This window comes from Myxine glutinosa, chromosome 8, assembly GCF_964187855.1.
Source record: "Myxine glutinosa chromosome 8, kmMyxGlut1.1, whole genome shotgun sequence".
Classification (NCBI taxonomy): domain Eukaryota; kingdom Metazoa; phylum Chordata; class Myxini; order Myxiniformes; family Myxinidae; genus Myxine; species Myxine glutinosa.
In genome coordinates, this window is record NC_136268.1 from 7,906,720 (window position 1) to 7,925,769 (window position 19,050).

General features: G+C 45.9%; 1 protein-coding gene across 2 annotated transcripts in view; it reads left to right on the forward strand.

Moving 5' to 3' along the window:
- Nucleotides 1-19,050, forward strand: part of LOC137432237 (anoctamin-4) — a 323,734-nt gene that overhangs the window by 150,931 nt on the left and 153,753 nt on the right. For both annotated transcript variants that reach the window (XM_078782883.1, XM_068123986.2), the window contains exons 5-6: nt 13,453-13,553; nt 14,136-14,267. In XM_078782883.1, the coding sequence (XP_078639009.1) occupies nt 13,453-13,553; nt 14,136-14,267 (233 nt within the window). The remainder of the gene's footprint in view (nt 1-13,452; nt 13,554-14,135; nt 14,268-19,050) is intronic.

The following is a 19,050-nucleotide window of genomic DNA, read 5'->3' on the forward strand; positions in this document are numbered from 1 at the left end:
CTCCCCTTCCCCCCCTCCCCTCTCTCCCTCCCCTTCCCTCCCCTCACCCTTCCTCCTCCCCCCTCCGTCCTCCCCCTCTTTATTTTTTTGGAATTTTTTTGGGGAAAAAAAATTTTCAACTTAAGTTTTCAACTTCAATTGTTTATAAAATGTGATATCACGTATATTACAAATACATTTGTGCAAAATAATTGTTTGAATTATGATTGGTTTAAAGTTTAAACCATGACAAAACGGCAACTCGGGTACAGTCATTTATCTATACTAGGGCGTGCCCGCACGTACGTGCTTGCCCGTACGTGCTTGCCCGTACGTGCGTGCAAAAAAACATGCGTGCAAACAACAACAACAAAAAAAAACTTTGAAACCACGTGGCAGTAACGACCACAGAACCCCCCCCCCCCCCTCTATTTACATGAAATGGTTTGGTCCATTCGCAAAGCCAAAGCGAACGGCTTGCGAGTACGGTGACCATACCTTGGGAACCACTTGTCCGATTAATTTCAAACCTTGAAAAGGCACATCCTCGGGTCCCCAGCAATATACCTGGCAAGTTTCAAGTATATCGGACCGGTAGTTGTCGAGAAACAGCGGTCGCATACAGACAGACAGACAGACACACACACACACACACACACAGAGATTGCTGGAATTATATAGAGACTAGGGCATGCCCGTACGTGGGTGCCCGTTCCTTGCCAAAAAAAAAAAAAAACGCTACCCGTACGCTCTACCCCGCCCGTACGCCCGTACGCCCGTAAACAAAAAAAACAACGCTCTTCGCTTCCGCCCTTCGCTCTGGGAGAAATAATGCGCATAAGAAATCGAGAAATTATTATTTTCTCCGGAAGAAATCGAATTACGAACCGTAATGGCGCACGCGCTCGGCTCGGCTCGCAACAACGCGTTCTGTGATTGGCTGCCGGAAGTGAAGTCTTCACTGTCCGGAAGGTCGCAAATCGCAGTTACGATGAATCGCAAATTAGTTTTAATTAGTTTTAAAACATAGTTTAACGCCAACATAGTTTGCCAACGTGAAATAAATGAATACGCTCTCAAATGTGCCGTCCGAGGCAGAGTCTGTTCGCCACGTTCGGCACACGTGATAGCTCGCTGCTCTCTGATTGGTTGAATCGTTTTTTGGACATAGCTCGGTAACTACTTGTCCGATTAATTTCAAACCTTGAAAAGGCACATCCTCGGGTCCCCAGCAATATACCTGGCAAGTTGCAAGTATATCGGACCCGTGGTTGTCGAGAAACAGCGGTCACAGACAAACAAACACACACACAGACATACACACACACACACACACAGAGATTAGTGGAATTATAGATAGATATCTACACATCTGGGCAGTGTCTGTGTTGTCACTTAATGACTCCCTCAAACTTTTGTTTCCGTTGTTGTGAAGTGTTTTTAATAACGTTGCGGTGGTTTTGAATCACGTGATGGTGAGGTATTTTGAATTATGTGGTGGTGAGGTGTTTTTAAATGACGTGCTGGTGAGGTGTTTTTAAATCACATGGTGGTGAGGTGTTTTTAAATCACATGGTGGTGAGGTGTTTTGAATTATGTGGTGGTGAGGTATTTATAATTACGTGGTGGTGAGGTGTTTTTAATTATGTGGTGGTGAGGTTTTTTGAATTAGTTGGTGATGAGATGTTTTGAATTACGTGGTGGTGTGTTTTGAATTACTTTGTGGTGAGGTGTTTTTAAATGACGTGGTGAGGTGTTTTTAATTTCGTGGCTGTGAGGTGTTTTTATTATGTGTTTTATGGCTGTGATGTGTTTTTAATTTCGTGGTGGTGAGGTGTTTTTATTACGTGTTTTATGGCTGAGGTGTTTTTAATTTCGTGGTGGTTAGGTGTTTTTATTGCGTGTTTCATGGCTGTGAGGTGTTTTTATTACCTGTTTGATGGCTGTGAGGTGTTTTCAATTTCGTGGTGGTGAGGTGTTTTTATTACGTGTTTCATGGCTGTGAGGTGTTTTTATTACGTGTTTGATGGCTGTGAGGTGTTTTTAATTTTGTGTTGGTTAGGTGTTTTTATTACGTGTTTTATGGCTGTGAGGTGTTTTCAATTTCGTGGTGGTGAGGTGTTTTTATTACGTGTTTTATGACTGAGGTGTTTTTATTATGTGTTTGATGGCTGTAAGGTGTTTTCAATTTCGTGGTGGTTAGGTGTATTTATTACGTGTTTTATGGCTGTGAGGTGTTTTTATTACGTGTTTGATGGCTGTGAGGTGTTTTCAATTTCGTGGTGGTGAGGTGTTTTTATTACGTGTTTTATGACTGTGAGGTGTTTTTATTATGTGTTTGATGGCTGTGAGGTGTTTTCAATTTCGTGCTGGTTAGGTGTATTTATTACGTGTTTTATGGCTGTGAGGTGTTTTTATTATGTGTTTGATGGCTGTGAGGTGTTTTCAATTTCGTGGTGGTGAGTGTTGTGGAAAACCAATCAGGTCCACACAACTTTAGTCCAACGGGTTGGTTTAATTGCATTTAGATCATAACATCATCCTGTAAAGTAGAAAATACAATAAGTATACGATGTGACATCACATGGGTCCATTCATCTCATTCAATGCAAGCAAGCTGGATATTCTATGCAGGCGTACCGTTAGCGAGTCTACCAGATGTAACGTGTCACAGGAGAAGTCTCGGAGCACCGTTCGCAGCAGCGGGTCTTATAGTCACGCCCCTAGCGGTGTCAACGAGCAGCGAGCATCACCCCGGGGGTTCAGTACGAATACGATTTCACTACATTCTCCCCCCGTCAGAATTATACGGCAGTGCGGCTAGAAGCGAGTGAGCGTCAGCACGAACAGGGTGGAACATCAGTCGACCCAACCGTATCGGGCCGGGCGGCGAATTTCTCTGCCAGCACGCGTCCGAAATTCCCCGGGTACGGCATCACGTATCCCTGTGTCCCCGGCGTCGGAGGCGCCAACAGGGTCGGGTGACGAAGGGGGTAACTCCAAGTCGTCGGGCCCAGGTAGTCTCGGCGAGGGGAGGGTCGGTAGACTTTCGGCGATGGGAGCGTCGGGAGAGGCCATAGTCTCATAGATGGGTTCGATCGGTTCGTCCGATTCCCTACTTAGGTCGGCGACCCCGCAAGGGGCAAGGTGACGGACGGAGACAGTAGCCTCACGGCCATCAGTCGTCATCACACGAGCATGCTCAGGATTAGCCTGGAGAATCTGCACTTTGTCCACTAGGGGGTCGTACTTGCTCGCGCGAACCGCCCGTTTAAGGTAGGCCGGCCCGGGCCCAGCGAGCCAACTGGGCAAAGACCGTATACACCCCGAGCTCCTGGGGTGGTGGAAAAGTCGCTCGTGGGGAGTTTGGTTGGTAGCCGTACTCAGGAGAGCCCTGATCGAGTTCAACGCCGCAGGTAGCGACCAAGCCCATTTATCGAGGGTCCGGAGGTTGAGCATGACGGCCCTCCAGATAATCCCGTTGAAGCGTTCGATCTGCCCATTAGCCTGGGGTCTGTACGGCGTGGTGTAACTAGAAGCAATGTTATTTTGGAGCAGATAGCCGCGCACCTCCTGAGACAAGAAGACCGCACCCCGGTCGGTATGGACATAGGCCGGGTAACCGAACATTGAGAACAAGTTCTGTAAGCATCGCATCACCGTGGCAGCAGTCATGTCCGCGCACGTATAAGCAAAGGGGAATCGCGAGTACTCATCAACGATAGTGAGCAGATAGCGAGAGCCGCTCGACACCGGCAATGGGCCCTTGAAATCCATCGCCAAGCGTTCCCACGGGCGTGTAGCCTTCACCAGAGTCCCCATGGGAGGGTTATAGAAACGCGGTTTGATTTCCGCGCAGATAGCGCAGTCGCGACAGATACGGCGGATATCGTCAATCGAGTATGGGAGATTCCCACACCGCACAAAATGAGCGAAACGCGTTACGCCGGGATGGCCCGCAGTGGCATGCAGCACCCGTAGGCCCTCCAAAGAGGTGATACCGGCACATGTAGCCGGTCGTGATAAGGCATCGGCGGCCTGGTTATCCTTCCCCGGGCGATATTTGATGGTGTAACAGAAGTCGGCGAGTTCGATACGCCAGCGAGTGATTTTCTCATTCTTAATGCGCTGGGCGTGTAAGGTGTCGTACATGAACGCAACGCTTTGCTGGTCCGTGATGATTTGGAAGCTCCGCCCGAGTAAGTACGGGCGCCATCGCCGAATAGACTCGACGATCGCATACGCTTCCTTTTCAACGGACGAGTGTCTCCGCTCAGCGGTGGTAAGAGTCCGTGAAAAGAAAGCCACGGGACGCCCCCCTTGGGAGAGGGTCGCCGCGATGGCCTGATCCGAGGCGTCACTTTCGAGGACGAACGAGCCGCTCTCGTCGATTGTCGCCACGGCGGCTCGGGCGATGTCGGCCTTAAGGCCTTCAAAGGCCGCCAATGCGGCCGGACTCATGGGGAAGGTGTCGCAGGCCACGAGGGGGCGAAGTTTCGCGGAGAAACTTTGCACCCATTTGGAGTAATGGGCGAACAGCCCAAGGGCGCGCTTCAGGGACGCCCGATCACAGGGAGGGGCCATGTCGAGCAAAGGTCGCAGACGCTCCTTATCCGGAGCGACAGAGCCATGGGTCACGGTGTACCCCAGAAGATCTATCGTGCGTAGGGAGTATTGGCACTTATCCTCGTTCATAGTTAAGTGATACCGCTGCGCGACCTCAAGGAAGCGCTTCAGATTAGCATCATGGTGCCCTTGGTCATATCCACAAACCGTAAGATTATCGAGGTAGACGAAAACATCGGTTAAGTGCTCCCGCGCAACGAGGTCATCCATGGCCCTCTGGAAACAAGCGACCCCGTTCGTTACCCCAAAAGGCAATCGCGTAAATTGGTACAACCGCTGCCCCGACTCAAATGCGGTATAGATACGATCCGCCCTAGAGATAGGGATCTGGTGGTACGCACTACGGAGATCGAGAGTGCTATAGACCGAATACTGGGACACCTGTTGCACTAGCGCGTCCATCCCCGGAAGGGGGTAGGCATCCAGCTGTGTAAAGCGGTTAATCGTTTGGGAATAGTCGATTACCATGCGTCTGCGATGGGCCTCGCTGCGCACCACCAAGACCTGGGCGCGCCACGGCGACCTACTAGGTTCTATGATGCCGTCTTTCAAGAGCTGAGCCGTTTCGTCCGCAATGAATTGCATGTCTGCGCGAGAGTAGCGCCGTGATTTCACCGCGACAGGGGTGCAGTCGGAGGTTAGATTGGGGAACAGCGAAAGCGGCTGGACGTCCATTTGCGCTAGGGCGCACACCGCAAGCGCGTCGTCCGCCCCCACAACAAGCGTGTCAGGCCCACCAAACTCCATTACCAGACGTCCATGCAGCTTAAGAAAATCGTGTCCTAACAGAATATCAGCACATAATGCGGGTAAAACCATAAGGTGTACATCAGGGAAAACCCGTCCCTTTAGCACGAGTTTCAATCGGCATTCCCCCTTCGTGCTGAGTCGAAGCCCCTGGGAAGCCATGAAGATCCATCTCGTAGACCTCCAGATCCGCCACCCATGCCGGAGCACAAGTCGCTGGTCGATAAAACTATCCGTAGATCCTGTATCCACCAAGGCCCGAACACAATGGCCTTCGACCATGAGGGGAATAAGGGCTTGAGCCAGGCCAGACGAGGCTGCTGGGAGCGGGACTGAGCCCCCCCGAATGGGTCGGACCAGCCTCGCGGGTGGATCCTACGCCAGCAGCAGTTTTGCGGTCATGGCCGGAGTCTGCGTTGACCATGGGGAATCCATTAACGCCATCAGAGGGCTTTCCCAAGCATTCCGGTGTTTCGCGATTCAAAATCTGACAATTCTGACGGGAAAAGGCCTCCGTAGTATTTGAAATTGCCTTTTGACACTTTTGGCAGAAGAAGGCCTCCGTAGTATTCGAAATCGCCTTTTGACACTTTTGGCAGCAGAGGCAGAAAAAGGCCTCCGTAGTATTCGAAATCGCCTTTTGACACTTTTGGCAGCAAAAGGCCTCCGTAGTATTTGAAATCGCCTTTGTCGGGGCGTGGGCCGCCGTTAGCTCGTGGACGACTCGAGGAGAACGTTCCGCTGGGGCTTGGCGAGGCTTCAAAGCCCCTTGCGTGGCCCGGAGTTTGGTCAAGGACACGTACTTTGTGCCCGATGGAGGACGAGACGGTGGTGGCTGTCCGGTGACGCCCGCCAAGGACGTCTGAGCGCCCAGGGGCCCGCAGAGAGGGGCCCTCCCCTTCAAAGTCGGGTAAGGCACCGGGTGTCGGGCTCGGCTCGCGGGCTCCGCAATGAGCCCATTCAAGGTCGCCGCGCCCGCGCGAGTCAATGAGCCGCGAGCCGCGTGCCGTTTTCCTGCACACTTTCGCGTAATGTCCCTTTTGCGAGCACAAATGGCATATAGCGTCTCGTGCCGGACACACGACCCGGGCATGACGTGGCCCCTCACAGAAAAAGCATGCGGCCCCGCGTAAGGCCTTGGGTCTGGTCGTAACGGCAGCCGTCAGGGCTGGGTCTTCCTCCGGAGCATCCCGGAGTTCAGCGAGCGGATCCGCGTCCTCGGCGGTAGCACTCTCTGGCCGGGCGTGTAGTGTGGTGCCCGCCAAGAGGCGCGTGCGATCATAGGTGTTCGATTGCATCCGCGCTTCAGTGTATACTGTCCCTTGCTCGAGTGCCGTAGCGAAGGTCAGGTCGGTCTTCTCTAAGAGTTTGAGCCTTAGTTCCTGGGAGGAGACCCCTGCAATGAAGGCATCTAAAAGACGATCATCCTGAGCCTGCGCGGGAGTCCGTGGCTCCCTGACGCTGTCCAGCAAGAGCTGCCGGAGCTCCTGGGCGTAGTGGTCCATCGCCTCGTTGGGTTGCTGACGTCGCGTTTGCAGCAAATATCGTGCATACACCGGGCTTTTTTCCTTTATGTACAGCCGTTTGAGCTCCGCGATGGAGAGGTCATACGTCGCGCATTGAGCGATAGAGTTGTACACCCGGTAGTCGATTTTTGAATGTAGAGTTGCTAGCTTCGCGGCAGCCGTCGGCGCGGTCTCAGGCTCATCAAAAAGATTCTCCAATGTTCTGAGCCAGTGCTTCAGCTGCAAGCCACCATCCGGGGCTTGCGGGTCGGCGCAGAATACGGACACCGTCAGCGTCTTGTTGCCAGCCATGTCGGTAGATCTTAAATGCAATTAAGTGTTGTGGAAAACCAATCAGGTCCACACAACTTTAGTCCAACGGGTTGGTTTAATTGCATTTAGATCATAACATCATCCTGTAAAGTAGAAAATACAATAAGTATACGATGTGACATCACATGGGTCCATTCATCTCATTCAATGCAAGCAAGCTGGATATTCTATGCAGGCGTACCGTTAGTGAGTCTACCAGATGTAACGTGTCACAGGAGAAGTCTCGGAGCACCGTTCGCAGCAGCGGGTCTTATAGTCACACCCCTAGCGGTGTGAACGAGCAGCGAGCATCACCCCGGGTTCAGTACGAATACGATTTCACTACAGTGAGGTGTTTTTATTACGTGTTTTATGGCTGTGAGGTGTTTTTATTACGTGTTTGATGGCTGTGAGGTGTTTTCAATTTCGTGGTGGTGAGGTGTTTTTATTACGTGTTTTATGGCTGTGAGGTGTTTTTATTACGTGTTTGATGGCTGTGAGGTGTTTTCAATTTCGTGGTGGTGAGGTGTTTTTATTACGTGTTTTATAGCTGTGAGGTGTTTTATTATGTGTTTGATGGCTGTGAGGTGTTTTCAATTTCGTGGTGGTGAGGTGTTTTTATTACGTGTTTTATGGCTGTGAGGTGTTTTTATTACGTGTTTGATGGCTGTGAGGTGTTTTCAATTTCGTGGTGGTGAGGTGTTTTTATTACGTGTTTTATGGCTGTGAGGTGTTTTTATTACGTGTTTGATGGCTGTGAGGTGTTTTCAATTTCGTGGTGGTGAGGTGTTTTTATTACGTGTTTCATGGCTGTGAGGTGTTTTTATTACGTGTTTGATGGCTGTGAGGTGTTTTTAATTTTGTGTTGGTTAGGTGTTTTTATTACGTGTTTGATGGCTGTGAGGTGTTTTCAATTTCGTGGTGGTTAGGTGTATTTATTACGTGTTTTATAGCTGTGAGGTGTTTTTATTATGTGTTTGATGGCTGTGAGGTGTTTTCAATTTCGTGGTGGTGAGGTGTTTTTATTACGTGTTTTATAGCTGTGAGGTGTTTTTATTATGTGTTTGATGGCTGTGAGGTGTTTTCAATTTCGTGGTGGTGAGGTGTTTTTATTACGTGTTTTATAGCTGTGAGGTGTTTTTATTACGTGTTTTATGGCTGTGAGGTGTTTTTATTACGTGTTTTATGGCTGTGAGGTGTTTTTATTACGTGTTTGATGGCTGTGAGGTGTTTTTATTACGTGTTTGATGGCTGTGAGGTGTTTTCAATTTCGTGGTGGTGAGGTGTTTTTATTACGTGTTTTATGGCTGTGAGGTGTTTTTATTACGTGTTTGATGGCTGTGAGGTGTTTTCAATTTCGTGGTGGTAAGGTGTATTTATTACGTGTTTTATGGCTGTGAGGTGTATTTATTACGTGTTTGATGGCTGTGAGGTGTTTTCAATTTCGTGGTGGTGAGGTGTTTTTATTACGTGTTTTATGACTGTGAGGTGTTTTTATTACGTGTTTGATGGCTGTGAGGTGTTTTCAATTTCGTGGTGGTTAGGTGTATTTATTACGTGTTTTATGGCTGTGAGGTGTTTTTATTATGTGTTTGATGGCTGTAAGGTGTTTTCAATTTCGTGGTGGTTAGGTGTATTTATTACGTGTTTTATGGCTGTGAGGTGTTTTTATTATGTGTTTGATGGCTGTAAGGTGTTTTCAATTTCGTGGTGGTGAGGTGTATTTATTACGTGTTTTATAGCTGTGAGGTGTTTTTATTATGTGTTTGATGGCTGTGAGGTGTTTTCAATTTCGTGGTGGTGAGGTGTTTTTATTACGTGTTTTATGACTGTGAGGTGTTTTTCTTACGTGTTTGATGGCTGTGAGGTGTTTTCAATTTCGTGGTGGTGACGTGTTTTTATTACGTGTTTCATGGCTGTGAGGTGTTTTTATTACGTGTTTGATGGCTGTAAGGTGTTTTCAATTTCGTGGTGGTTAGGTGTTTTTATTACGTGTTTTATGACTGTGAGGTGTTTTTATTATGTGTTTGATGGCTGTAAGGTGTTTTCAATTTCGTGGTGGTTAGGTGTTTTTATTACGTGTTTTATGGCTGTGAGGTGTTTTTATTACGTGTTTGATGGCTGTAAGGTGTTTTCAATTTCGTGGTGGTTAGGTGTTTTTATTACGTGTTTCATGGCTGTGAGGTGTTTTTATTACGTGTTTGATGGCTGTAAGGTGTTTTCAATTTCGTGGTGGTTAGGTGTTTTTATTACTTGTTTTATGACTGTGAGGTGTTTTTATTACGTGTTTGATGGCTGTGAGGTGTTTTCAATTTCGTGGTGGTTAGGTGTTTTTATTACGTGTTTTATGACTGTGAGGTGTTTTTATTATGTGTTTGATGGCTGTAAGGTGTTTTCAATTTCGTGGTGGTAAGGTGTATTTATTACGTGTTTTATGACTGTGAGGTGTTTTTATTACGTGTTTGATGGCTGTGAGGTGTTTTCAATTTCGTGGTGGTTAGGTGTATTTATTACGTGTTTTATGGCTGTGAGGTGTTTTTATTACGTGTTTGATGGCTGTGAGGTGTTTTCAATTTCGTGGTGGTGAGGTGTTTTTATTACGTGTTTTATGACTGTGAGGTGTATTTATTATGTGTTTTATGACTGTGAGGTGTTTTTATTATGTGTTTGATGGCTGTGAGGTGTTTTCAATTTTGTGGTGGTTAGGTGTATTTATTACGTGTTTTATGACTGTGAGGTGTATTTATTATGTGTTTGATGGCTGTGAGGTGTTTTCAATTTCGTGGTGGTTAGGTGTATTTATTACGTGTTTTATGACTGTGAGGTGTATTTATTATGTGTTTGATGGCTGTGAGGTGTTTTCAATTTCGTGGTGGTTAGGTGTATTTATTACGTGTTTTATGACTGTGAGGTGTTTTTATTACGTGTTTGATGGCTGTAAGGTGTTTTTATTACGTGTTTTATGACTGTGAGGTGTATTTATTATGTGTTTTATGACTGTGAGGTGTATTTATTACGTGTTTTATGACTGTGAGGTGTATTTATTACGTGTTTTATGACTGTGAGGTGTATTTATTATGTGTTTGATGGCTGTGAGGTGTTTTCAATTTCGTGGTGGTTAGGTGTATTTATTACGTGTTTTATGACTGTGAGGTGTATTTATTATGTGTTTTATGACTGTGAGGTGTTTTTATTACGTGTTTTATGGCTGTGAGGTGTTTTTATTATGTGTTTGATGGCTGTGAGGTGTTTTCAATTTCGTGGTGGTTAGGTGTATTTATTACGTGTTTTATGGCTGTGAGGTGTTTTTATTACGTGTTTGATGGCTGTGAGGTGTTTTCAATTTCGTGGTGGTTAGGTGTATTTATTACGTGTTTTATGACTGTGAGGTGTATTTATTATGTGTTTGATGGCTGTAAGGTGTTTTCAATTTCGTGGTGGTTAGGTGTATTTATTACGTGTTTTATGACTGTGAGGTGTTTTTATTACGTGTTTGATGGCTGTGAGGTGTTTTCAATTTCGTGGTGGTTAGGTGTATTTATTACGTGTTTTATGACTGTGAGGTGTATTTATTATGTGTTTGATGGCTGTAAGGTGTTTTCAATTTCGTGGTGGTTAGGTGTATTTATTACGTGTTTTATGACTGTGAGGTGTATTTATTATGTGTTTGATGGCTGTGAGGTGTTTTCAATTTCGTGGTGGTTAGGTGTATTTATTACGTGTTTTATGACTGTGAGGTGTATTTATTATGTGTTTGATGGCTGTGAGGTGTTTTCAATTTCGTGGTGGTTAGGTGTATTTATTACGTGTTTTATGACTGTGAGGTTTATTTATTCCGTGTTTTATGGCTGTGGGGTGTTTTCAATTTCGTGGTGGTGACGTGTTTTATTACGTGTTTTATGACTGTGAGGTGTATTTATTACGTGTTTGATGGCTGTGAGGTGTTTTCAATTTCGTGGTGGTGAGGTGTTTTTGTTACGTGTTTTATGACTGTGAGGTGTTTTTATTACGTGTTTTATGACTGTGAGGTGTTTTTATTACGTGTTTGATGGCTGTAAGGTGTTTTCAATTTCGTGGTGGTTAGGTGTATTTATTACGTGTTTTATGACTGTGAGGTGTATTTATTATGTGTTTGATGGCTGTGAGGTGTTTTCAATTTCGTGGTGGTTAGGTGTATTTATTACGTGTTTTATGACTGTGAGGTGTATTTATTGTGTGTTTGATGGCTGTAAGGTGTTTTCAATTTCGTGGTGGTTAGGTGTATTTATTACGTGTTTTATGACTGTGAGGTGTATTTATTATGTGTTTGATGGCTGTGAGGTGTTTTCAATTTCGTGGTGGTTAGGTGTATTTATTACGTGTTTTATGACTGTGAGGTGTTTTTATTATGTGTTTGATGGCTGTGAGGTGTTTTCAATTTCGTGGTGGTTAGGTGTATTTATTACGTGTTTTATGACTGTGAGGTGTATTTATTACGTGTTTGATGGCTGTAAGGTGTTTTCAATTTCGTGGTGGTTAGGTGTATTTATTACGTGTTTTATGACTGTGGTGTATTTATTACGTGTTTCATGGCTGTGAGGTGTTTTCAATTTCGTGGTGGTTAGGTGTTTTATTACCTGTTTGATGGCTGTGAGGTGTATTTATTCCGTGTTTTATGGCTGTAAGGTGTTTTCAATTTCGTGGTGGTTAGGTGTTTTATTACCTGTTTGATGGCTGTGAGGTGTATTTATTCCGTGTTTTATGGCTGTGGGGTGTTTTCAATTTCGTGGTGGTGACGTGTTTTATTACCTGTTTGATGGCTGTGAGGTGTATTTATTACGTGTTTTATGACTGTGAGGTGTATTTATTACGTGTTTGATGGCTGTGAGGTGTTTTCAATTTCGTGGTGGTGAGGTGTTTTTATTACGTGTTTTATGACTGTGAGGTGTTTTTATTACGTGTTTTATGACTGTGAGGTGTTTTTATTACGTGTTTGATGGCTGTAAGGTGTTTTCAATTTCGTGGTGGTGACGTGTTTTATTACCTGTTTGATGGCTGTGAGGTGTATTTATTACGTGTTTTATGACTGTGAGGTGTATTTATTACGTGTTTGATGGCTGTAAGGTGTTTTCAATTTCGTGGTGGTTAGGTGTATTTATTACGTGTTTTATGGCTGTGAGGTGTTTTTATTACGTGTTTCATGGCTGTGAGGTGTATTTATTACGTGTTTCATGGCTGTGAGGTGCATTTATTACGTGTTTTATGACTGTGAGGTGTTTTTATTACGTGTTTGATGGCTGTGAGGTGTTTTCAATTTCGTGGTGGTTAGGTGTATTTATTACGTGTTTTATGACTGTGAGGTGTTTTTATTATGTGTTTGATGGCTGTGAGGTGTTTTCAATTTCGTGGTGGTTAGGTGTTTTATTACCTGTTTGATGGCTGTGAGGTGTATTTATTCCGTGTTTTATGGCTGTAAGGTGTTTTCAATTTCGTGGTGGTTAGGTGTTTTATTACCTGTTTGATGGCTGTGAGGTGTATTTATTCCGTGTTTTATGGCTGTGGGGTGTTTTCAATTTCGTGGTGGTGACGTGTTTTATTACCTGTTTGATGGCTGTGAGGTGTATTTATTACGTGTTTGATGGCTGTGAGGTGTTTTCAATTTCGTGGCTGTGAGGTGTTTTTATTATGTGTTTTATGACTGTGAGGTGTTTTTATTATGTGTTTTATGGCTATTAGGTGTATTTATTACGTGTTTTATGACTGTGAGGTGTATTTATTATGTGTTTTATGACTGTGAGGTGTATTTATTATGTGTTTTATGACTGTGAGGTGTTTTTATTATGTGTTTTATGGCTGTGATGTGTTTTTAATTTCGTGGTGGTGAGGTGTTTTTATTACGTGGTGGTGAGGTGTTTTAATTACGTGGTGGTGGGGTGTTTTGAATTATGTGGTGGTGAGGTGTAATCGTCCCAAACTTCCAGTCTGCACCTACCCCTCCCCTATGTATGTGCTGGGGGGTTCTTTCTTGAAAAAAAAACATTTAACCTAAATCTTCAACCTAAATTGCCTATAAAAATGTAATATCACAAACACAACAAATACATTTGTGCAAAGTAATTGTTTGTATTATGATTGGTGTAAATCATGACAACACAGCAACTCAGGTACAGTCATTAGCCTCAGCTAAAATAAGCCCGTTCCTCAGTAACGACGCGCCGAGCCAAGCTCGTATATATATATGTATGTGTGTATTCTTCATGTCCTTTACATAATTGGCACAGTTTGTTCTTTTCTCATTTTATAGATGTCAATCACGAACAATGACTTGACGTTTGTGAAGATCCATGCTACCTGGGGAATGCTTTGCAAATACGCAGAAGAAATGAATATCCGAATGCCATTCCGGTGGGTTCTACCTTTGCTTGGCCTAGACCGCTCGGACCTTCCCTCGGTCTCACATCATTGACGTATTTACATCTCAAGCACCGGTGGCGCTTGAGGTTGTAAAATCGGTAATATCAAAGGGAACTCTTTGCTTCTAACCTGTTAACTCTTCTTCTTTGTAACCAAATGCATTGCTTTTGCTACTAACGTCATACTTCTTCATTCTTTACTAACCGTCCTAACAACGCTGTTGGTTTCGCTCCATTATTTACTGTTTCAAGGCGAAAAGGTGTTGTGTACAAGGAGAGACACCACATAATTAGCAGGTGAGTGAAATGCTGACGCCATTAATCCTGCTTTGGCTAGCCGCATCGGCTTCACGGGGACTGCGACTTTTGAGATGTACATGGACTTGAGCATGAGACGAGCGTCCAGCGCAGCCCATGGATGTGACAGAATGAGGTTATTTTATAACCTCCCACCTCCCCCATCCCCATAAATGGGTAATCTCACATAGTGCGGCACGCTGCCGTGGTGTTTGTGAACATCCCGACTCGCTGTCGGTATACCGTGCTCTGCTTGGAATGGCCCATGTCCGTTCAGAGTGCAGGAGAGTTTAAGGAGGTTCCACCGGTGGATTCCCAGCAACCCCATGGATCTGGACACGGAGAACCTGCCTGACCTGGAAGAGTTGGAATGTTACACGGCGCCATTCACCCGACAACGCCTACATCAGTAAGCGTTTGTCAATGTGATTTCACTGGTCTTGGGGTTCATTTTAGTTTTACCTGTTTTTAAGGTTCTTTTAATTATTTCCATTTCAAGCCTTGGTCCATCGTTCTGTATCCACATGTTCTTGCCTTCTCGTTAACCATTTGTTCCAAAATCAATTCTCTAACCCTTCACCCTGTGCTGTTGTTCAGGTCTTCCATGAGCCTTGTTATCAGTATTATAAATGCTACTACAAGGAGATAACCTAACATAATGATGCACTAGGTTTGCATTCAGTCATGGTTCTAGGTGGTCTTTGATCTCTTAAGTGCGTGCCACTGTTTGTTTTTGGCTTGGGTCTTTTCGTATTTAAGTGGCCATGCACTGGCCGACATGTTGTATGGAGCATGTCTCTCGGGGTGTGTACGGTGTTTGTTCTACAGAACACAGCCTGCGTATTTGCATGTACCTCCCTGTGGCAGTTTGCAATGTCACGAGGGTGGACCTCATTATAAAGCAAGCTCAGGTGACTGATCTGGTCCAGCGGATGTCCATTCTCTTAAACTCCAAAATGGTTTGATTTACAGCTGAAGTGCACCAGGAAAGTAAACAAGTGCAACGACCTTCATTATGAACAAATAATTTATTATAGGCATACAAGGCCAAAACCCGACTGACAGAATCGTAAATAACCAACGATATAATCAAATGGAGGTGTAGGAATAAAAAGGAAAAACAAACACGTTCGGACTGTTGGAAGGGTGCTCGAAACAGCACGATGAGAGCGAGAACAAGGAATAGCCGAGAGAGATAGATATATAGATATAGACAGGTATGTGACTGGCTGTAACAGTCAATGCTCTTTGCGGGACTGCTGCACCTTATCACGAGTTTTTAGTACACTGAAAGTGCGCTGGGGGAATCAGCAGAGTCAATAATACTGTAGTGGGTTCAGGCAGAAGATTCGTGGAGAAGTTCAAGGTACGCAAACTGATGCAGTGGTGATTTCAAAGAATCGGTGAAGACCAAAGGGCACTTGCCATGTGCACGTTGGTGCAGGTGTTCCAGATGCGAGCCTGGACAGGGGTCATGCTTGATTTATTTTAATTTTATTTTGTTGGTTCTCCACCGGGCTACCTAAACAGATTTTTTTTGGTAACCCGACCATATATTATTTGCCGTTTCATAAAAATTCATAAAAAATCAGTATCCATGTTTACATTACCATTTCTCACGGCACCTACAGAACAAATTTCAGGGCTTTTCATACCAGCAACCTCAACTCGGAATCACGAAACACTCCCATCAGCTACTCGCTGCCTACTTACCACTTACCACAGCGGGGTTTGCTCCAGTTATATACAGCCCAGTGGGTGTGTTCCATTAACAATATGCTTGTAGAGCGCTCGCCAGGTGGCTTAAGCACTCAAATGAAACTGTTGATACGGCAGGCTGGCTTCGCAAGCGATAGCGAGTTGATTGGAAATCGGACACCCCTGGATCTTCTTCTTGCGCGTTTGTGTTTATGGCTGGTGGTATCGCGTAAGATTAGGAGGTTACCATTATTCTAATCACATAAAATAATTTGAAATATATCTACGGGAGTGACCAGAGGGGATCACATTATTCTTTTTATTACTGACAATTATTGTGCTGTTCTTATTGTTAATATTAAGCCTGGTGTTGGCTTAGCAGTTAGGGTGGCGGCTTGGGATCCTAGGATCCTGGGTTCGAATCCTGGTCGATTGCTGAATCAAAGCCAGGGGGGTTGACCTAGCCTGTCATCCTACCCAGGTCGGCAAATTGAGTACCAGCTTGCTGGTAATTCCCTGTGTGTTGCAAGAGGCGACTAACAGGGTTGGTGGCAGGAAGGGCATCCGGCCATAGAACATTGCTTCAAAAAGGGGACCACAGTGCCCAAAAAAGGCCAACCCCCGCTCTCCGGGGAAAAATGGCCTCTAAAGGTGATTCCTATTTTTGTTAATATTATTATTAATATTACTAGTGTGACTCGGCGCGCTCCGCATGCCTCACCACACATTGTTTCAGAGGGGTAGGCATCTTTGACCATTTTGGTGTCTTTTGGGTCTTCAGTGCCATTTGGGTCTTCAGGGTCTTTTTGATCCTCTGGGCCTTTAAGGGTATTTTTGGTCTTTGAGGTGTTTTGGGTCTTCAGGGTCTTTTGGGTCTTTGGTGTCTTCAGAGGCTTTTGGGTCTTCTGTGTCTTTTGGGTCTTCTGTGTCTTTTGGGTCTTTGGGGTCTTCAGGGGCTTTTGGGTCTTAAGGGTCTTTTGGTTCTTCTTGGTCTTCAGGGTCTTTTGGGTCTTCGGGGTCTTTGGGTCTTTTGGCTCTTCGGGTCTTTTGGCTCTTCGGGGTGTTTTGGCTCTTTGGGGTGTTTTGGTTCTTCGGGGGTTTTGGGTCTTCGGGGTGTTTTGGGTCTTCGGGGTGTTTTGGGTCTTCGGGGTGTTTTGGGTCTTCGGGGTGTTTTGGGTCTTCGGGGTGTTTTGGGTCTTCGGGGTGTTTTGGGTCTTCGGGGTGTTTTGGGTCTTCGGGGTGTTTTGGGTCTTCGGGGTGTTTTGGGTCTTCGGGGTGTTTTGGGTCTTCGCCGTGTTTTGGCTCTTCGGGGTGTTTTGGCTCTTCAGGGTGTTTTGGCTCTTCGGGGTGTTTTGGCTCTTCGGGGTGTTTTGGCTCTTCGGGGTGTTTTGGCTCTTCGGGGTGTTTTGGCTCTTCGGGGTGTTTTGGCTCTTCGGGGTGTTTTGGCTCTTCGGGGTGTTTTGGCTCTTCGGGGTGTTTTGGCTCTTCGGGGTGTTTTGGCTCTTCGGGGTGTTTTGGCTCTTCGGGGTGTTTTGGCTCTTCGGGGTGTTTTGGCTCTTCGGGGTGTTTTGGCTCTTCGGGGTGTTTTGGCTCTTCGGGGTGTTTTGGCTCTTCGGGGTGTTTTGGCTCTTCGGGGTGTTTTGGCTCTTCGGGGTGTTTTGGCTCTTCGGGGTGTTTTGGCTCCTTGGGGTGTTTTGGCTCCTTGGGGTGTTTTGGCTCCTTGGGGTGTTTTGGCTCCTTGGGGTGTTTTGGCTCTTTGGGGTGTTTTGACTCTTCTGGGTGTTTTGGCTCTTCGGGGTGGTTTGGCTCTTCGGGGTGTTTTGGCTCTTCGGGGTGTTTTGGCTCTTCGGGGTGTTTTGGCTCTTCGGGGTGTTTTGGCTCTTCGGGGTGTTTTGGCTCTTCGGGGTGTTTTGGCTCTTCGGGGTGTTTTGGCTCTTCGGGGTGTTTTGGCTCTTCGGGGTGTTTTGGCTCTTCGGGGTGTTTTGGCTCTTCGGGGTGTTTTGGCTCTTCGGGGTGTTTTGGCTCTTCGGGGTGTTTTGGCTCTTCGGGGTGTTTTGGCTCTTCGGGGTGTTTTGGCTCTTCGGGGTGTTTTGGCTCTTCGGGGTGTTTTGGCTCTTCGGGGTGTTTTGGCTCTTCGGGGTGTTTTGGCTCTTCGGGGTGTTTTGGCTCTTCGGGGTGTTTTGGCTCTTCGGGGTGTTTTGGCTCTTCGGGGTGTTTTGGCTCTTCGGGGTGTTTTGGCTCTTCGGGGTGTTTTGGCTCTTCGGGGTGTTTTGGCTCTTCGGGGTGTTTTGGCTCTTCGGGGTGTTTTGGCGCTTCGGGGTGTTTTGGCTCTTCGGGGTGTTTTGGCTCTTCGGGGTGTTTTGGCGCTTCGGAGGTTTTGGCGCTTCAGGGTCTTTTGGGTCTTCGGGGTGTTTTGGGGGTCTGAAGGGTGTTTTGGGGGTCTGAAGGGTGTTTTGGCTCTTCGGGGTGTTTTGGGGGTCTGAAGGGTCTTGGGGGATTTAAAGGGTCGTCAAAGGTCTGAGGGGTCTCAGCAGTCTTAACGCAATTAAGAGGGTTAATTAAGAGGGTGCTAAAAAAATTTTTTGAAGAAGAAGAAGACGTTTTCGTCGCATATTAACATGGCGACATAACGACATAACCATATACGTTTGCTCTATTATAATAAGATTATTTTGCAATATCGTACTGTAATGTTAATATTATTATGCTATTTTCATTATTCTTGTTATTACTTTTGCCATTTGAAGTGGCCTGAGAAAAATGCCACCATAAGGTGGATGACGCTCAAGCTGCTCCATTATTATACACCTTCCCAAGGTGGAAACAGGCAATAAAACATGTGAATTCCTGTGGAATTTTAGCAGTCAAGTGAAGTTTAAAGCAACATAGGCTAAGCGAGTGTGAAAATAACACGGAGTCCTCTTACTCGTGATACAATTGAGGGTTCTGAAGCGGCATTCGTAACACCCTCGTCCATCGTCACCAGAAGCGGTGATACACGGTACACATTTACCAAGATAATTTGCATCATCCAACCTGCGGAACTCCTGGTGAGGGGTAGCAAATGAAGTCACTACAACCTTTGCCTTATGACCCGTAGTCCCCTTGGCAAGTTTAGTTCGTTGAGATTGCATAATGATAAGTAACGACCAAATACATCAACGAAGAAGATATATCGAAGATTTTGACAAGTGGCCACACGGGCCACACAGGACCAGGTTTTGGAGGCCTGATTGAGTTTTTGGTGGCATTTGGTACCCGGGCCACCGCTTATTTCTTACCCTGCTGGAAAGCAGCAGCATGTCAAATGGTGCAGATGAACTGCAGACTCGTGAATATAAGACCAAGCACACACTACTGTGCCCACTTCTGCAAGATGAACCAGCTTCATAAACTGGATGTGACTCCTCTCCTCTCGGCACTCCTCTGTTTCAATTGTACTGCCGTGACTCCCTTACTGCTGAACTCGCTCCAATGCTACCCGAACCTTTTAC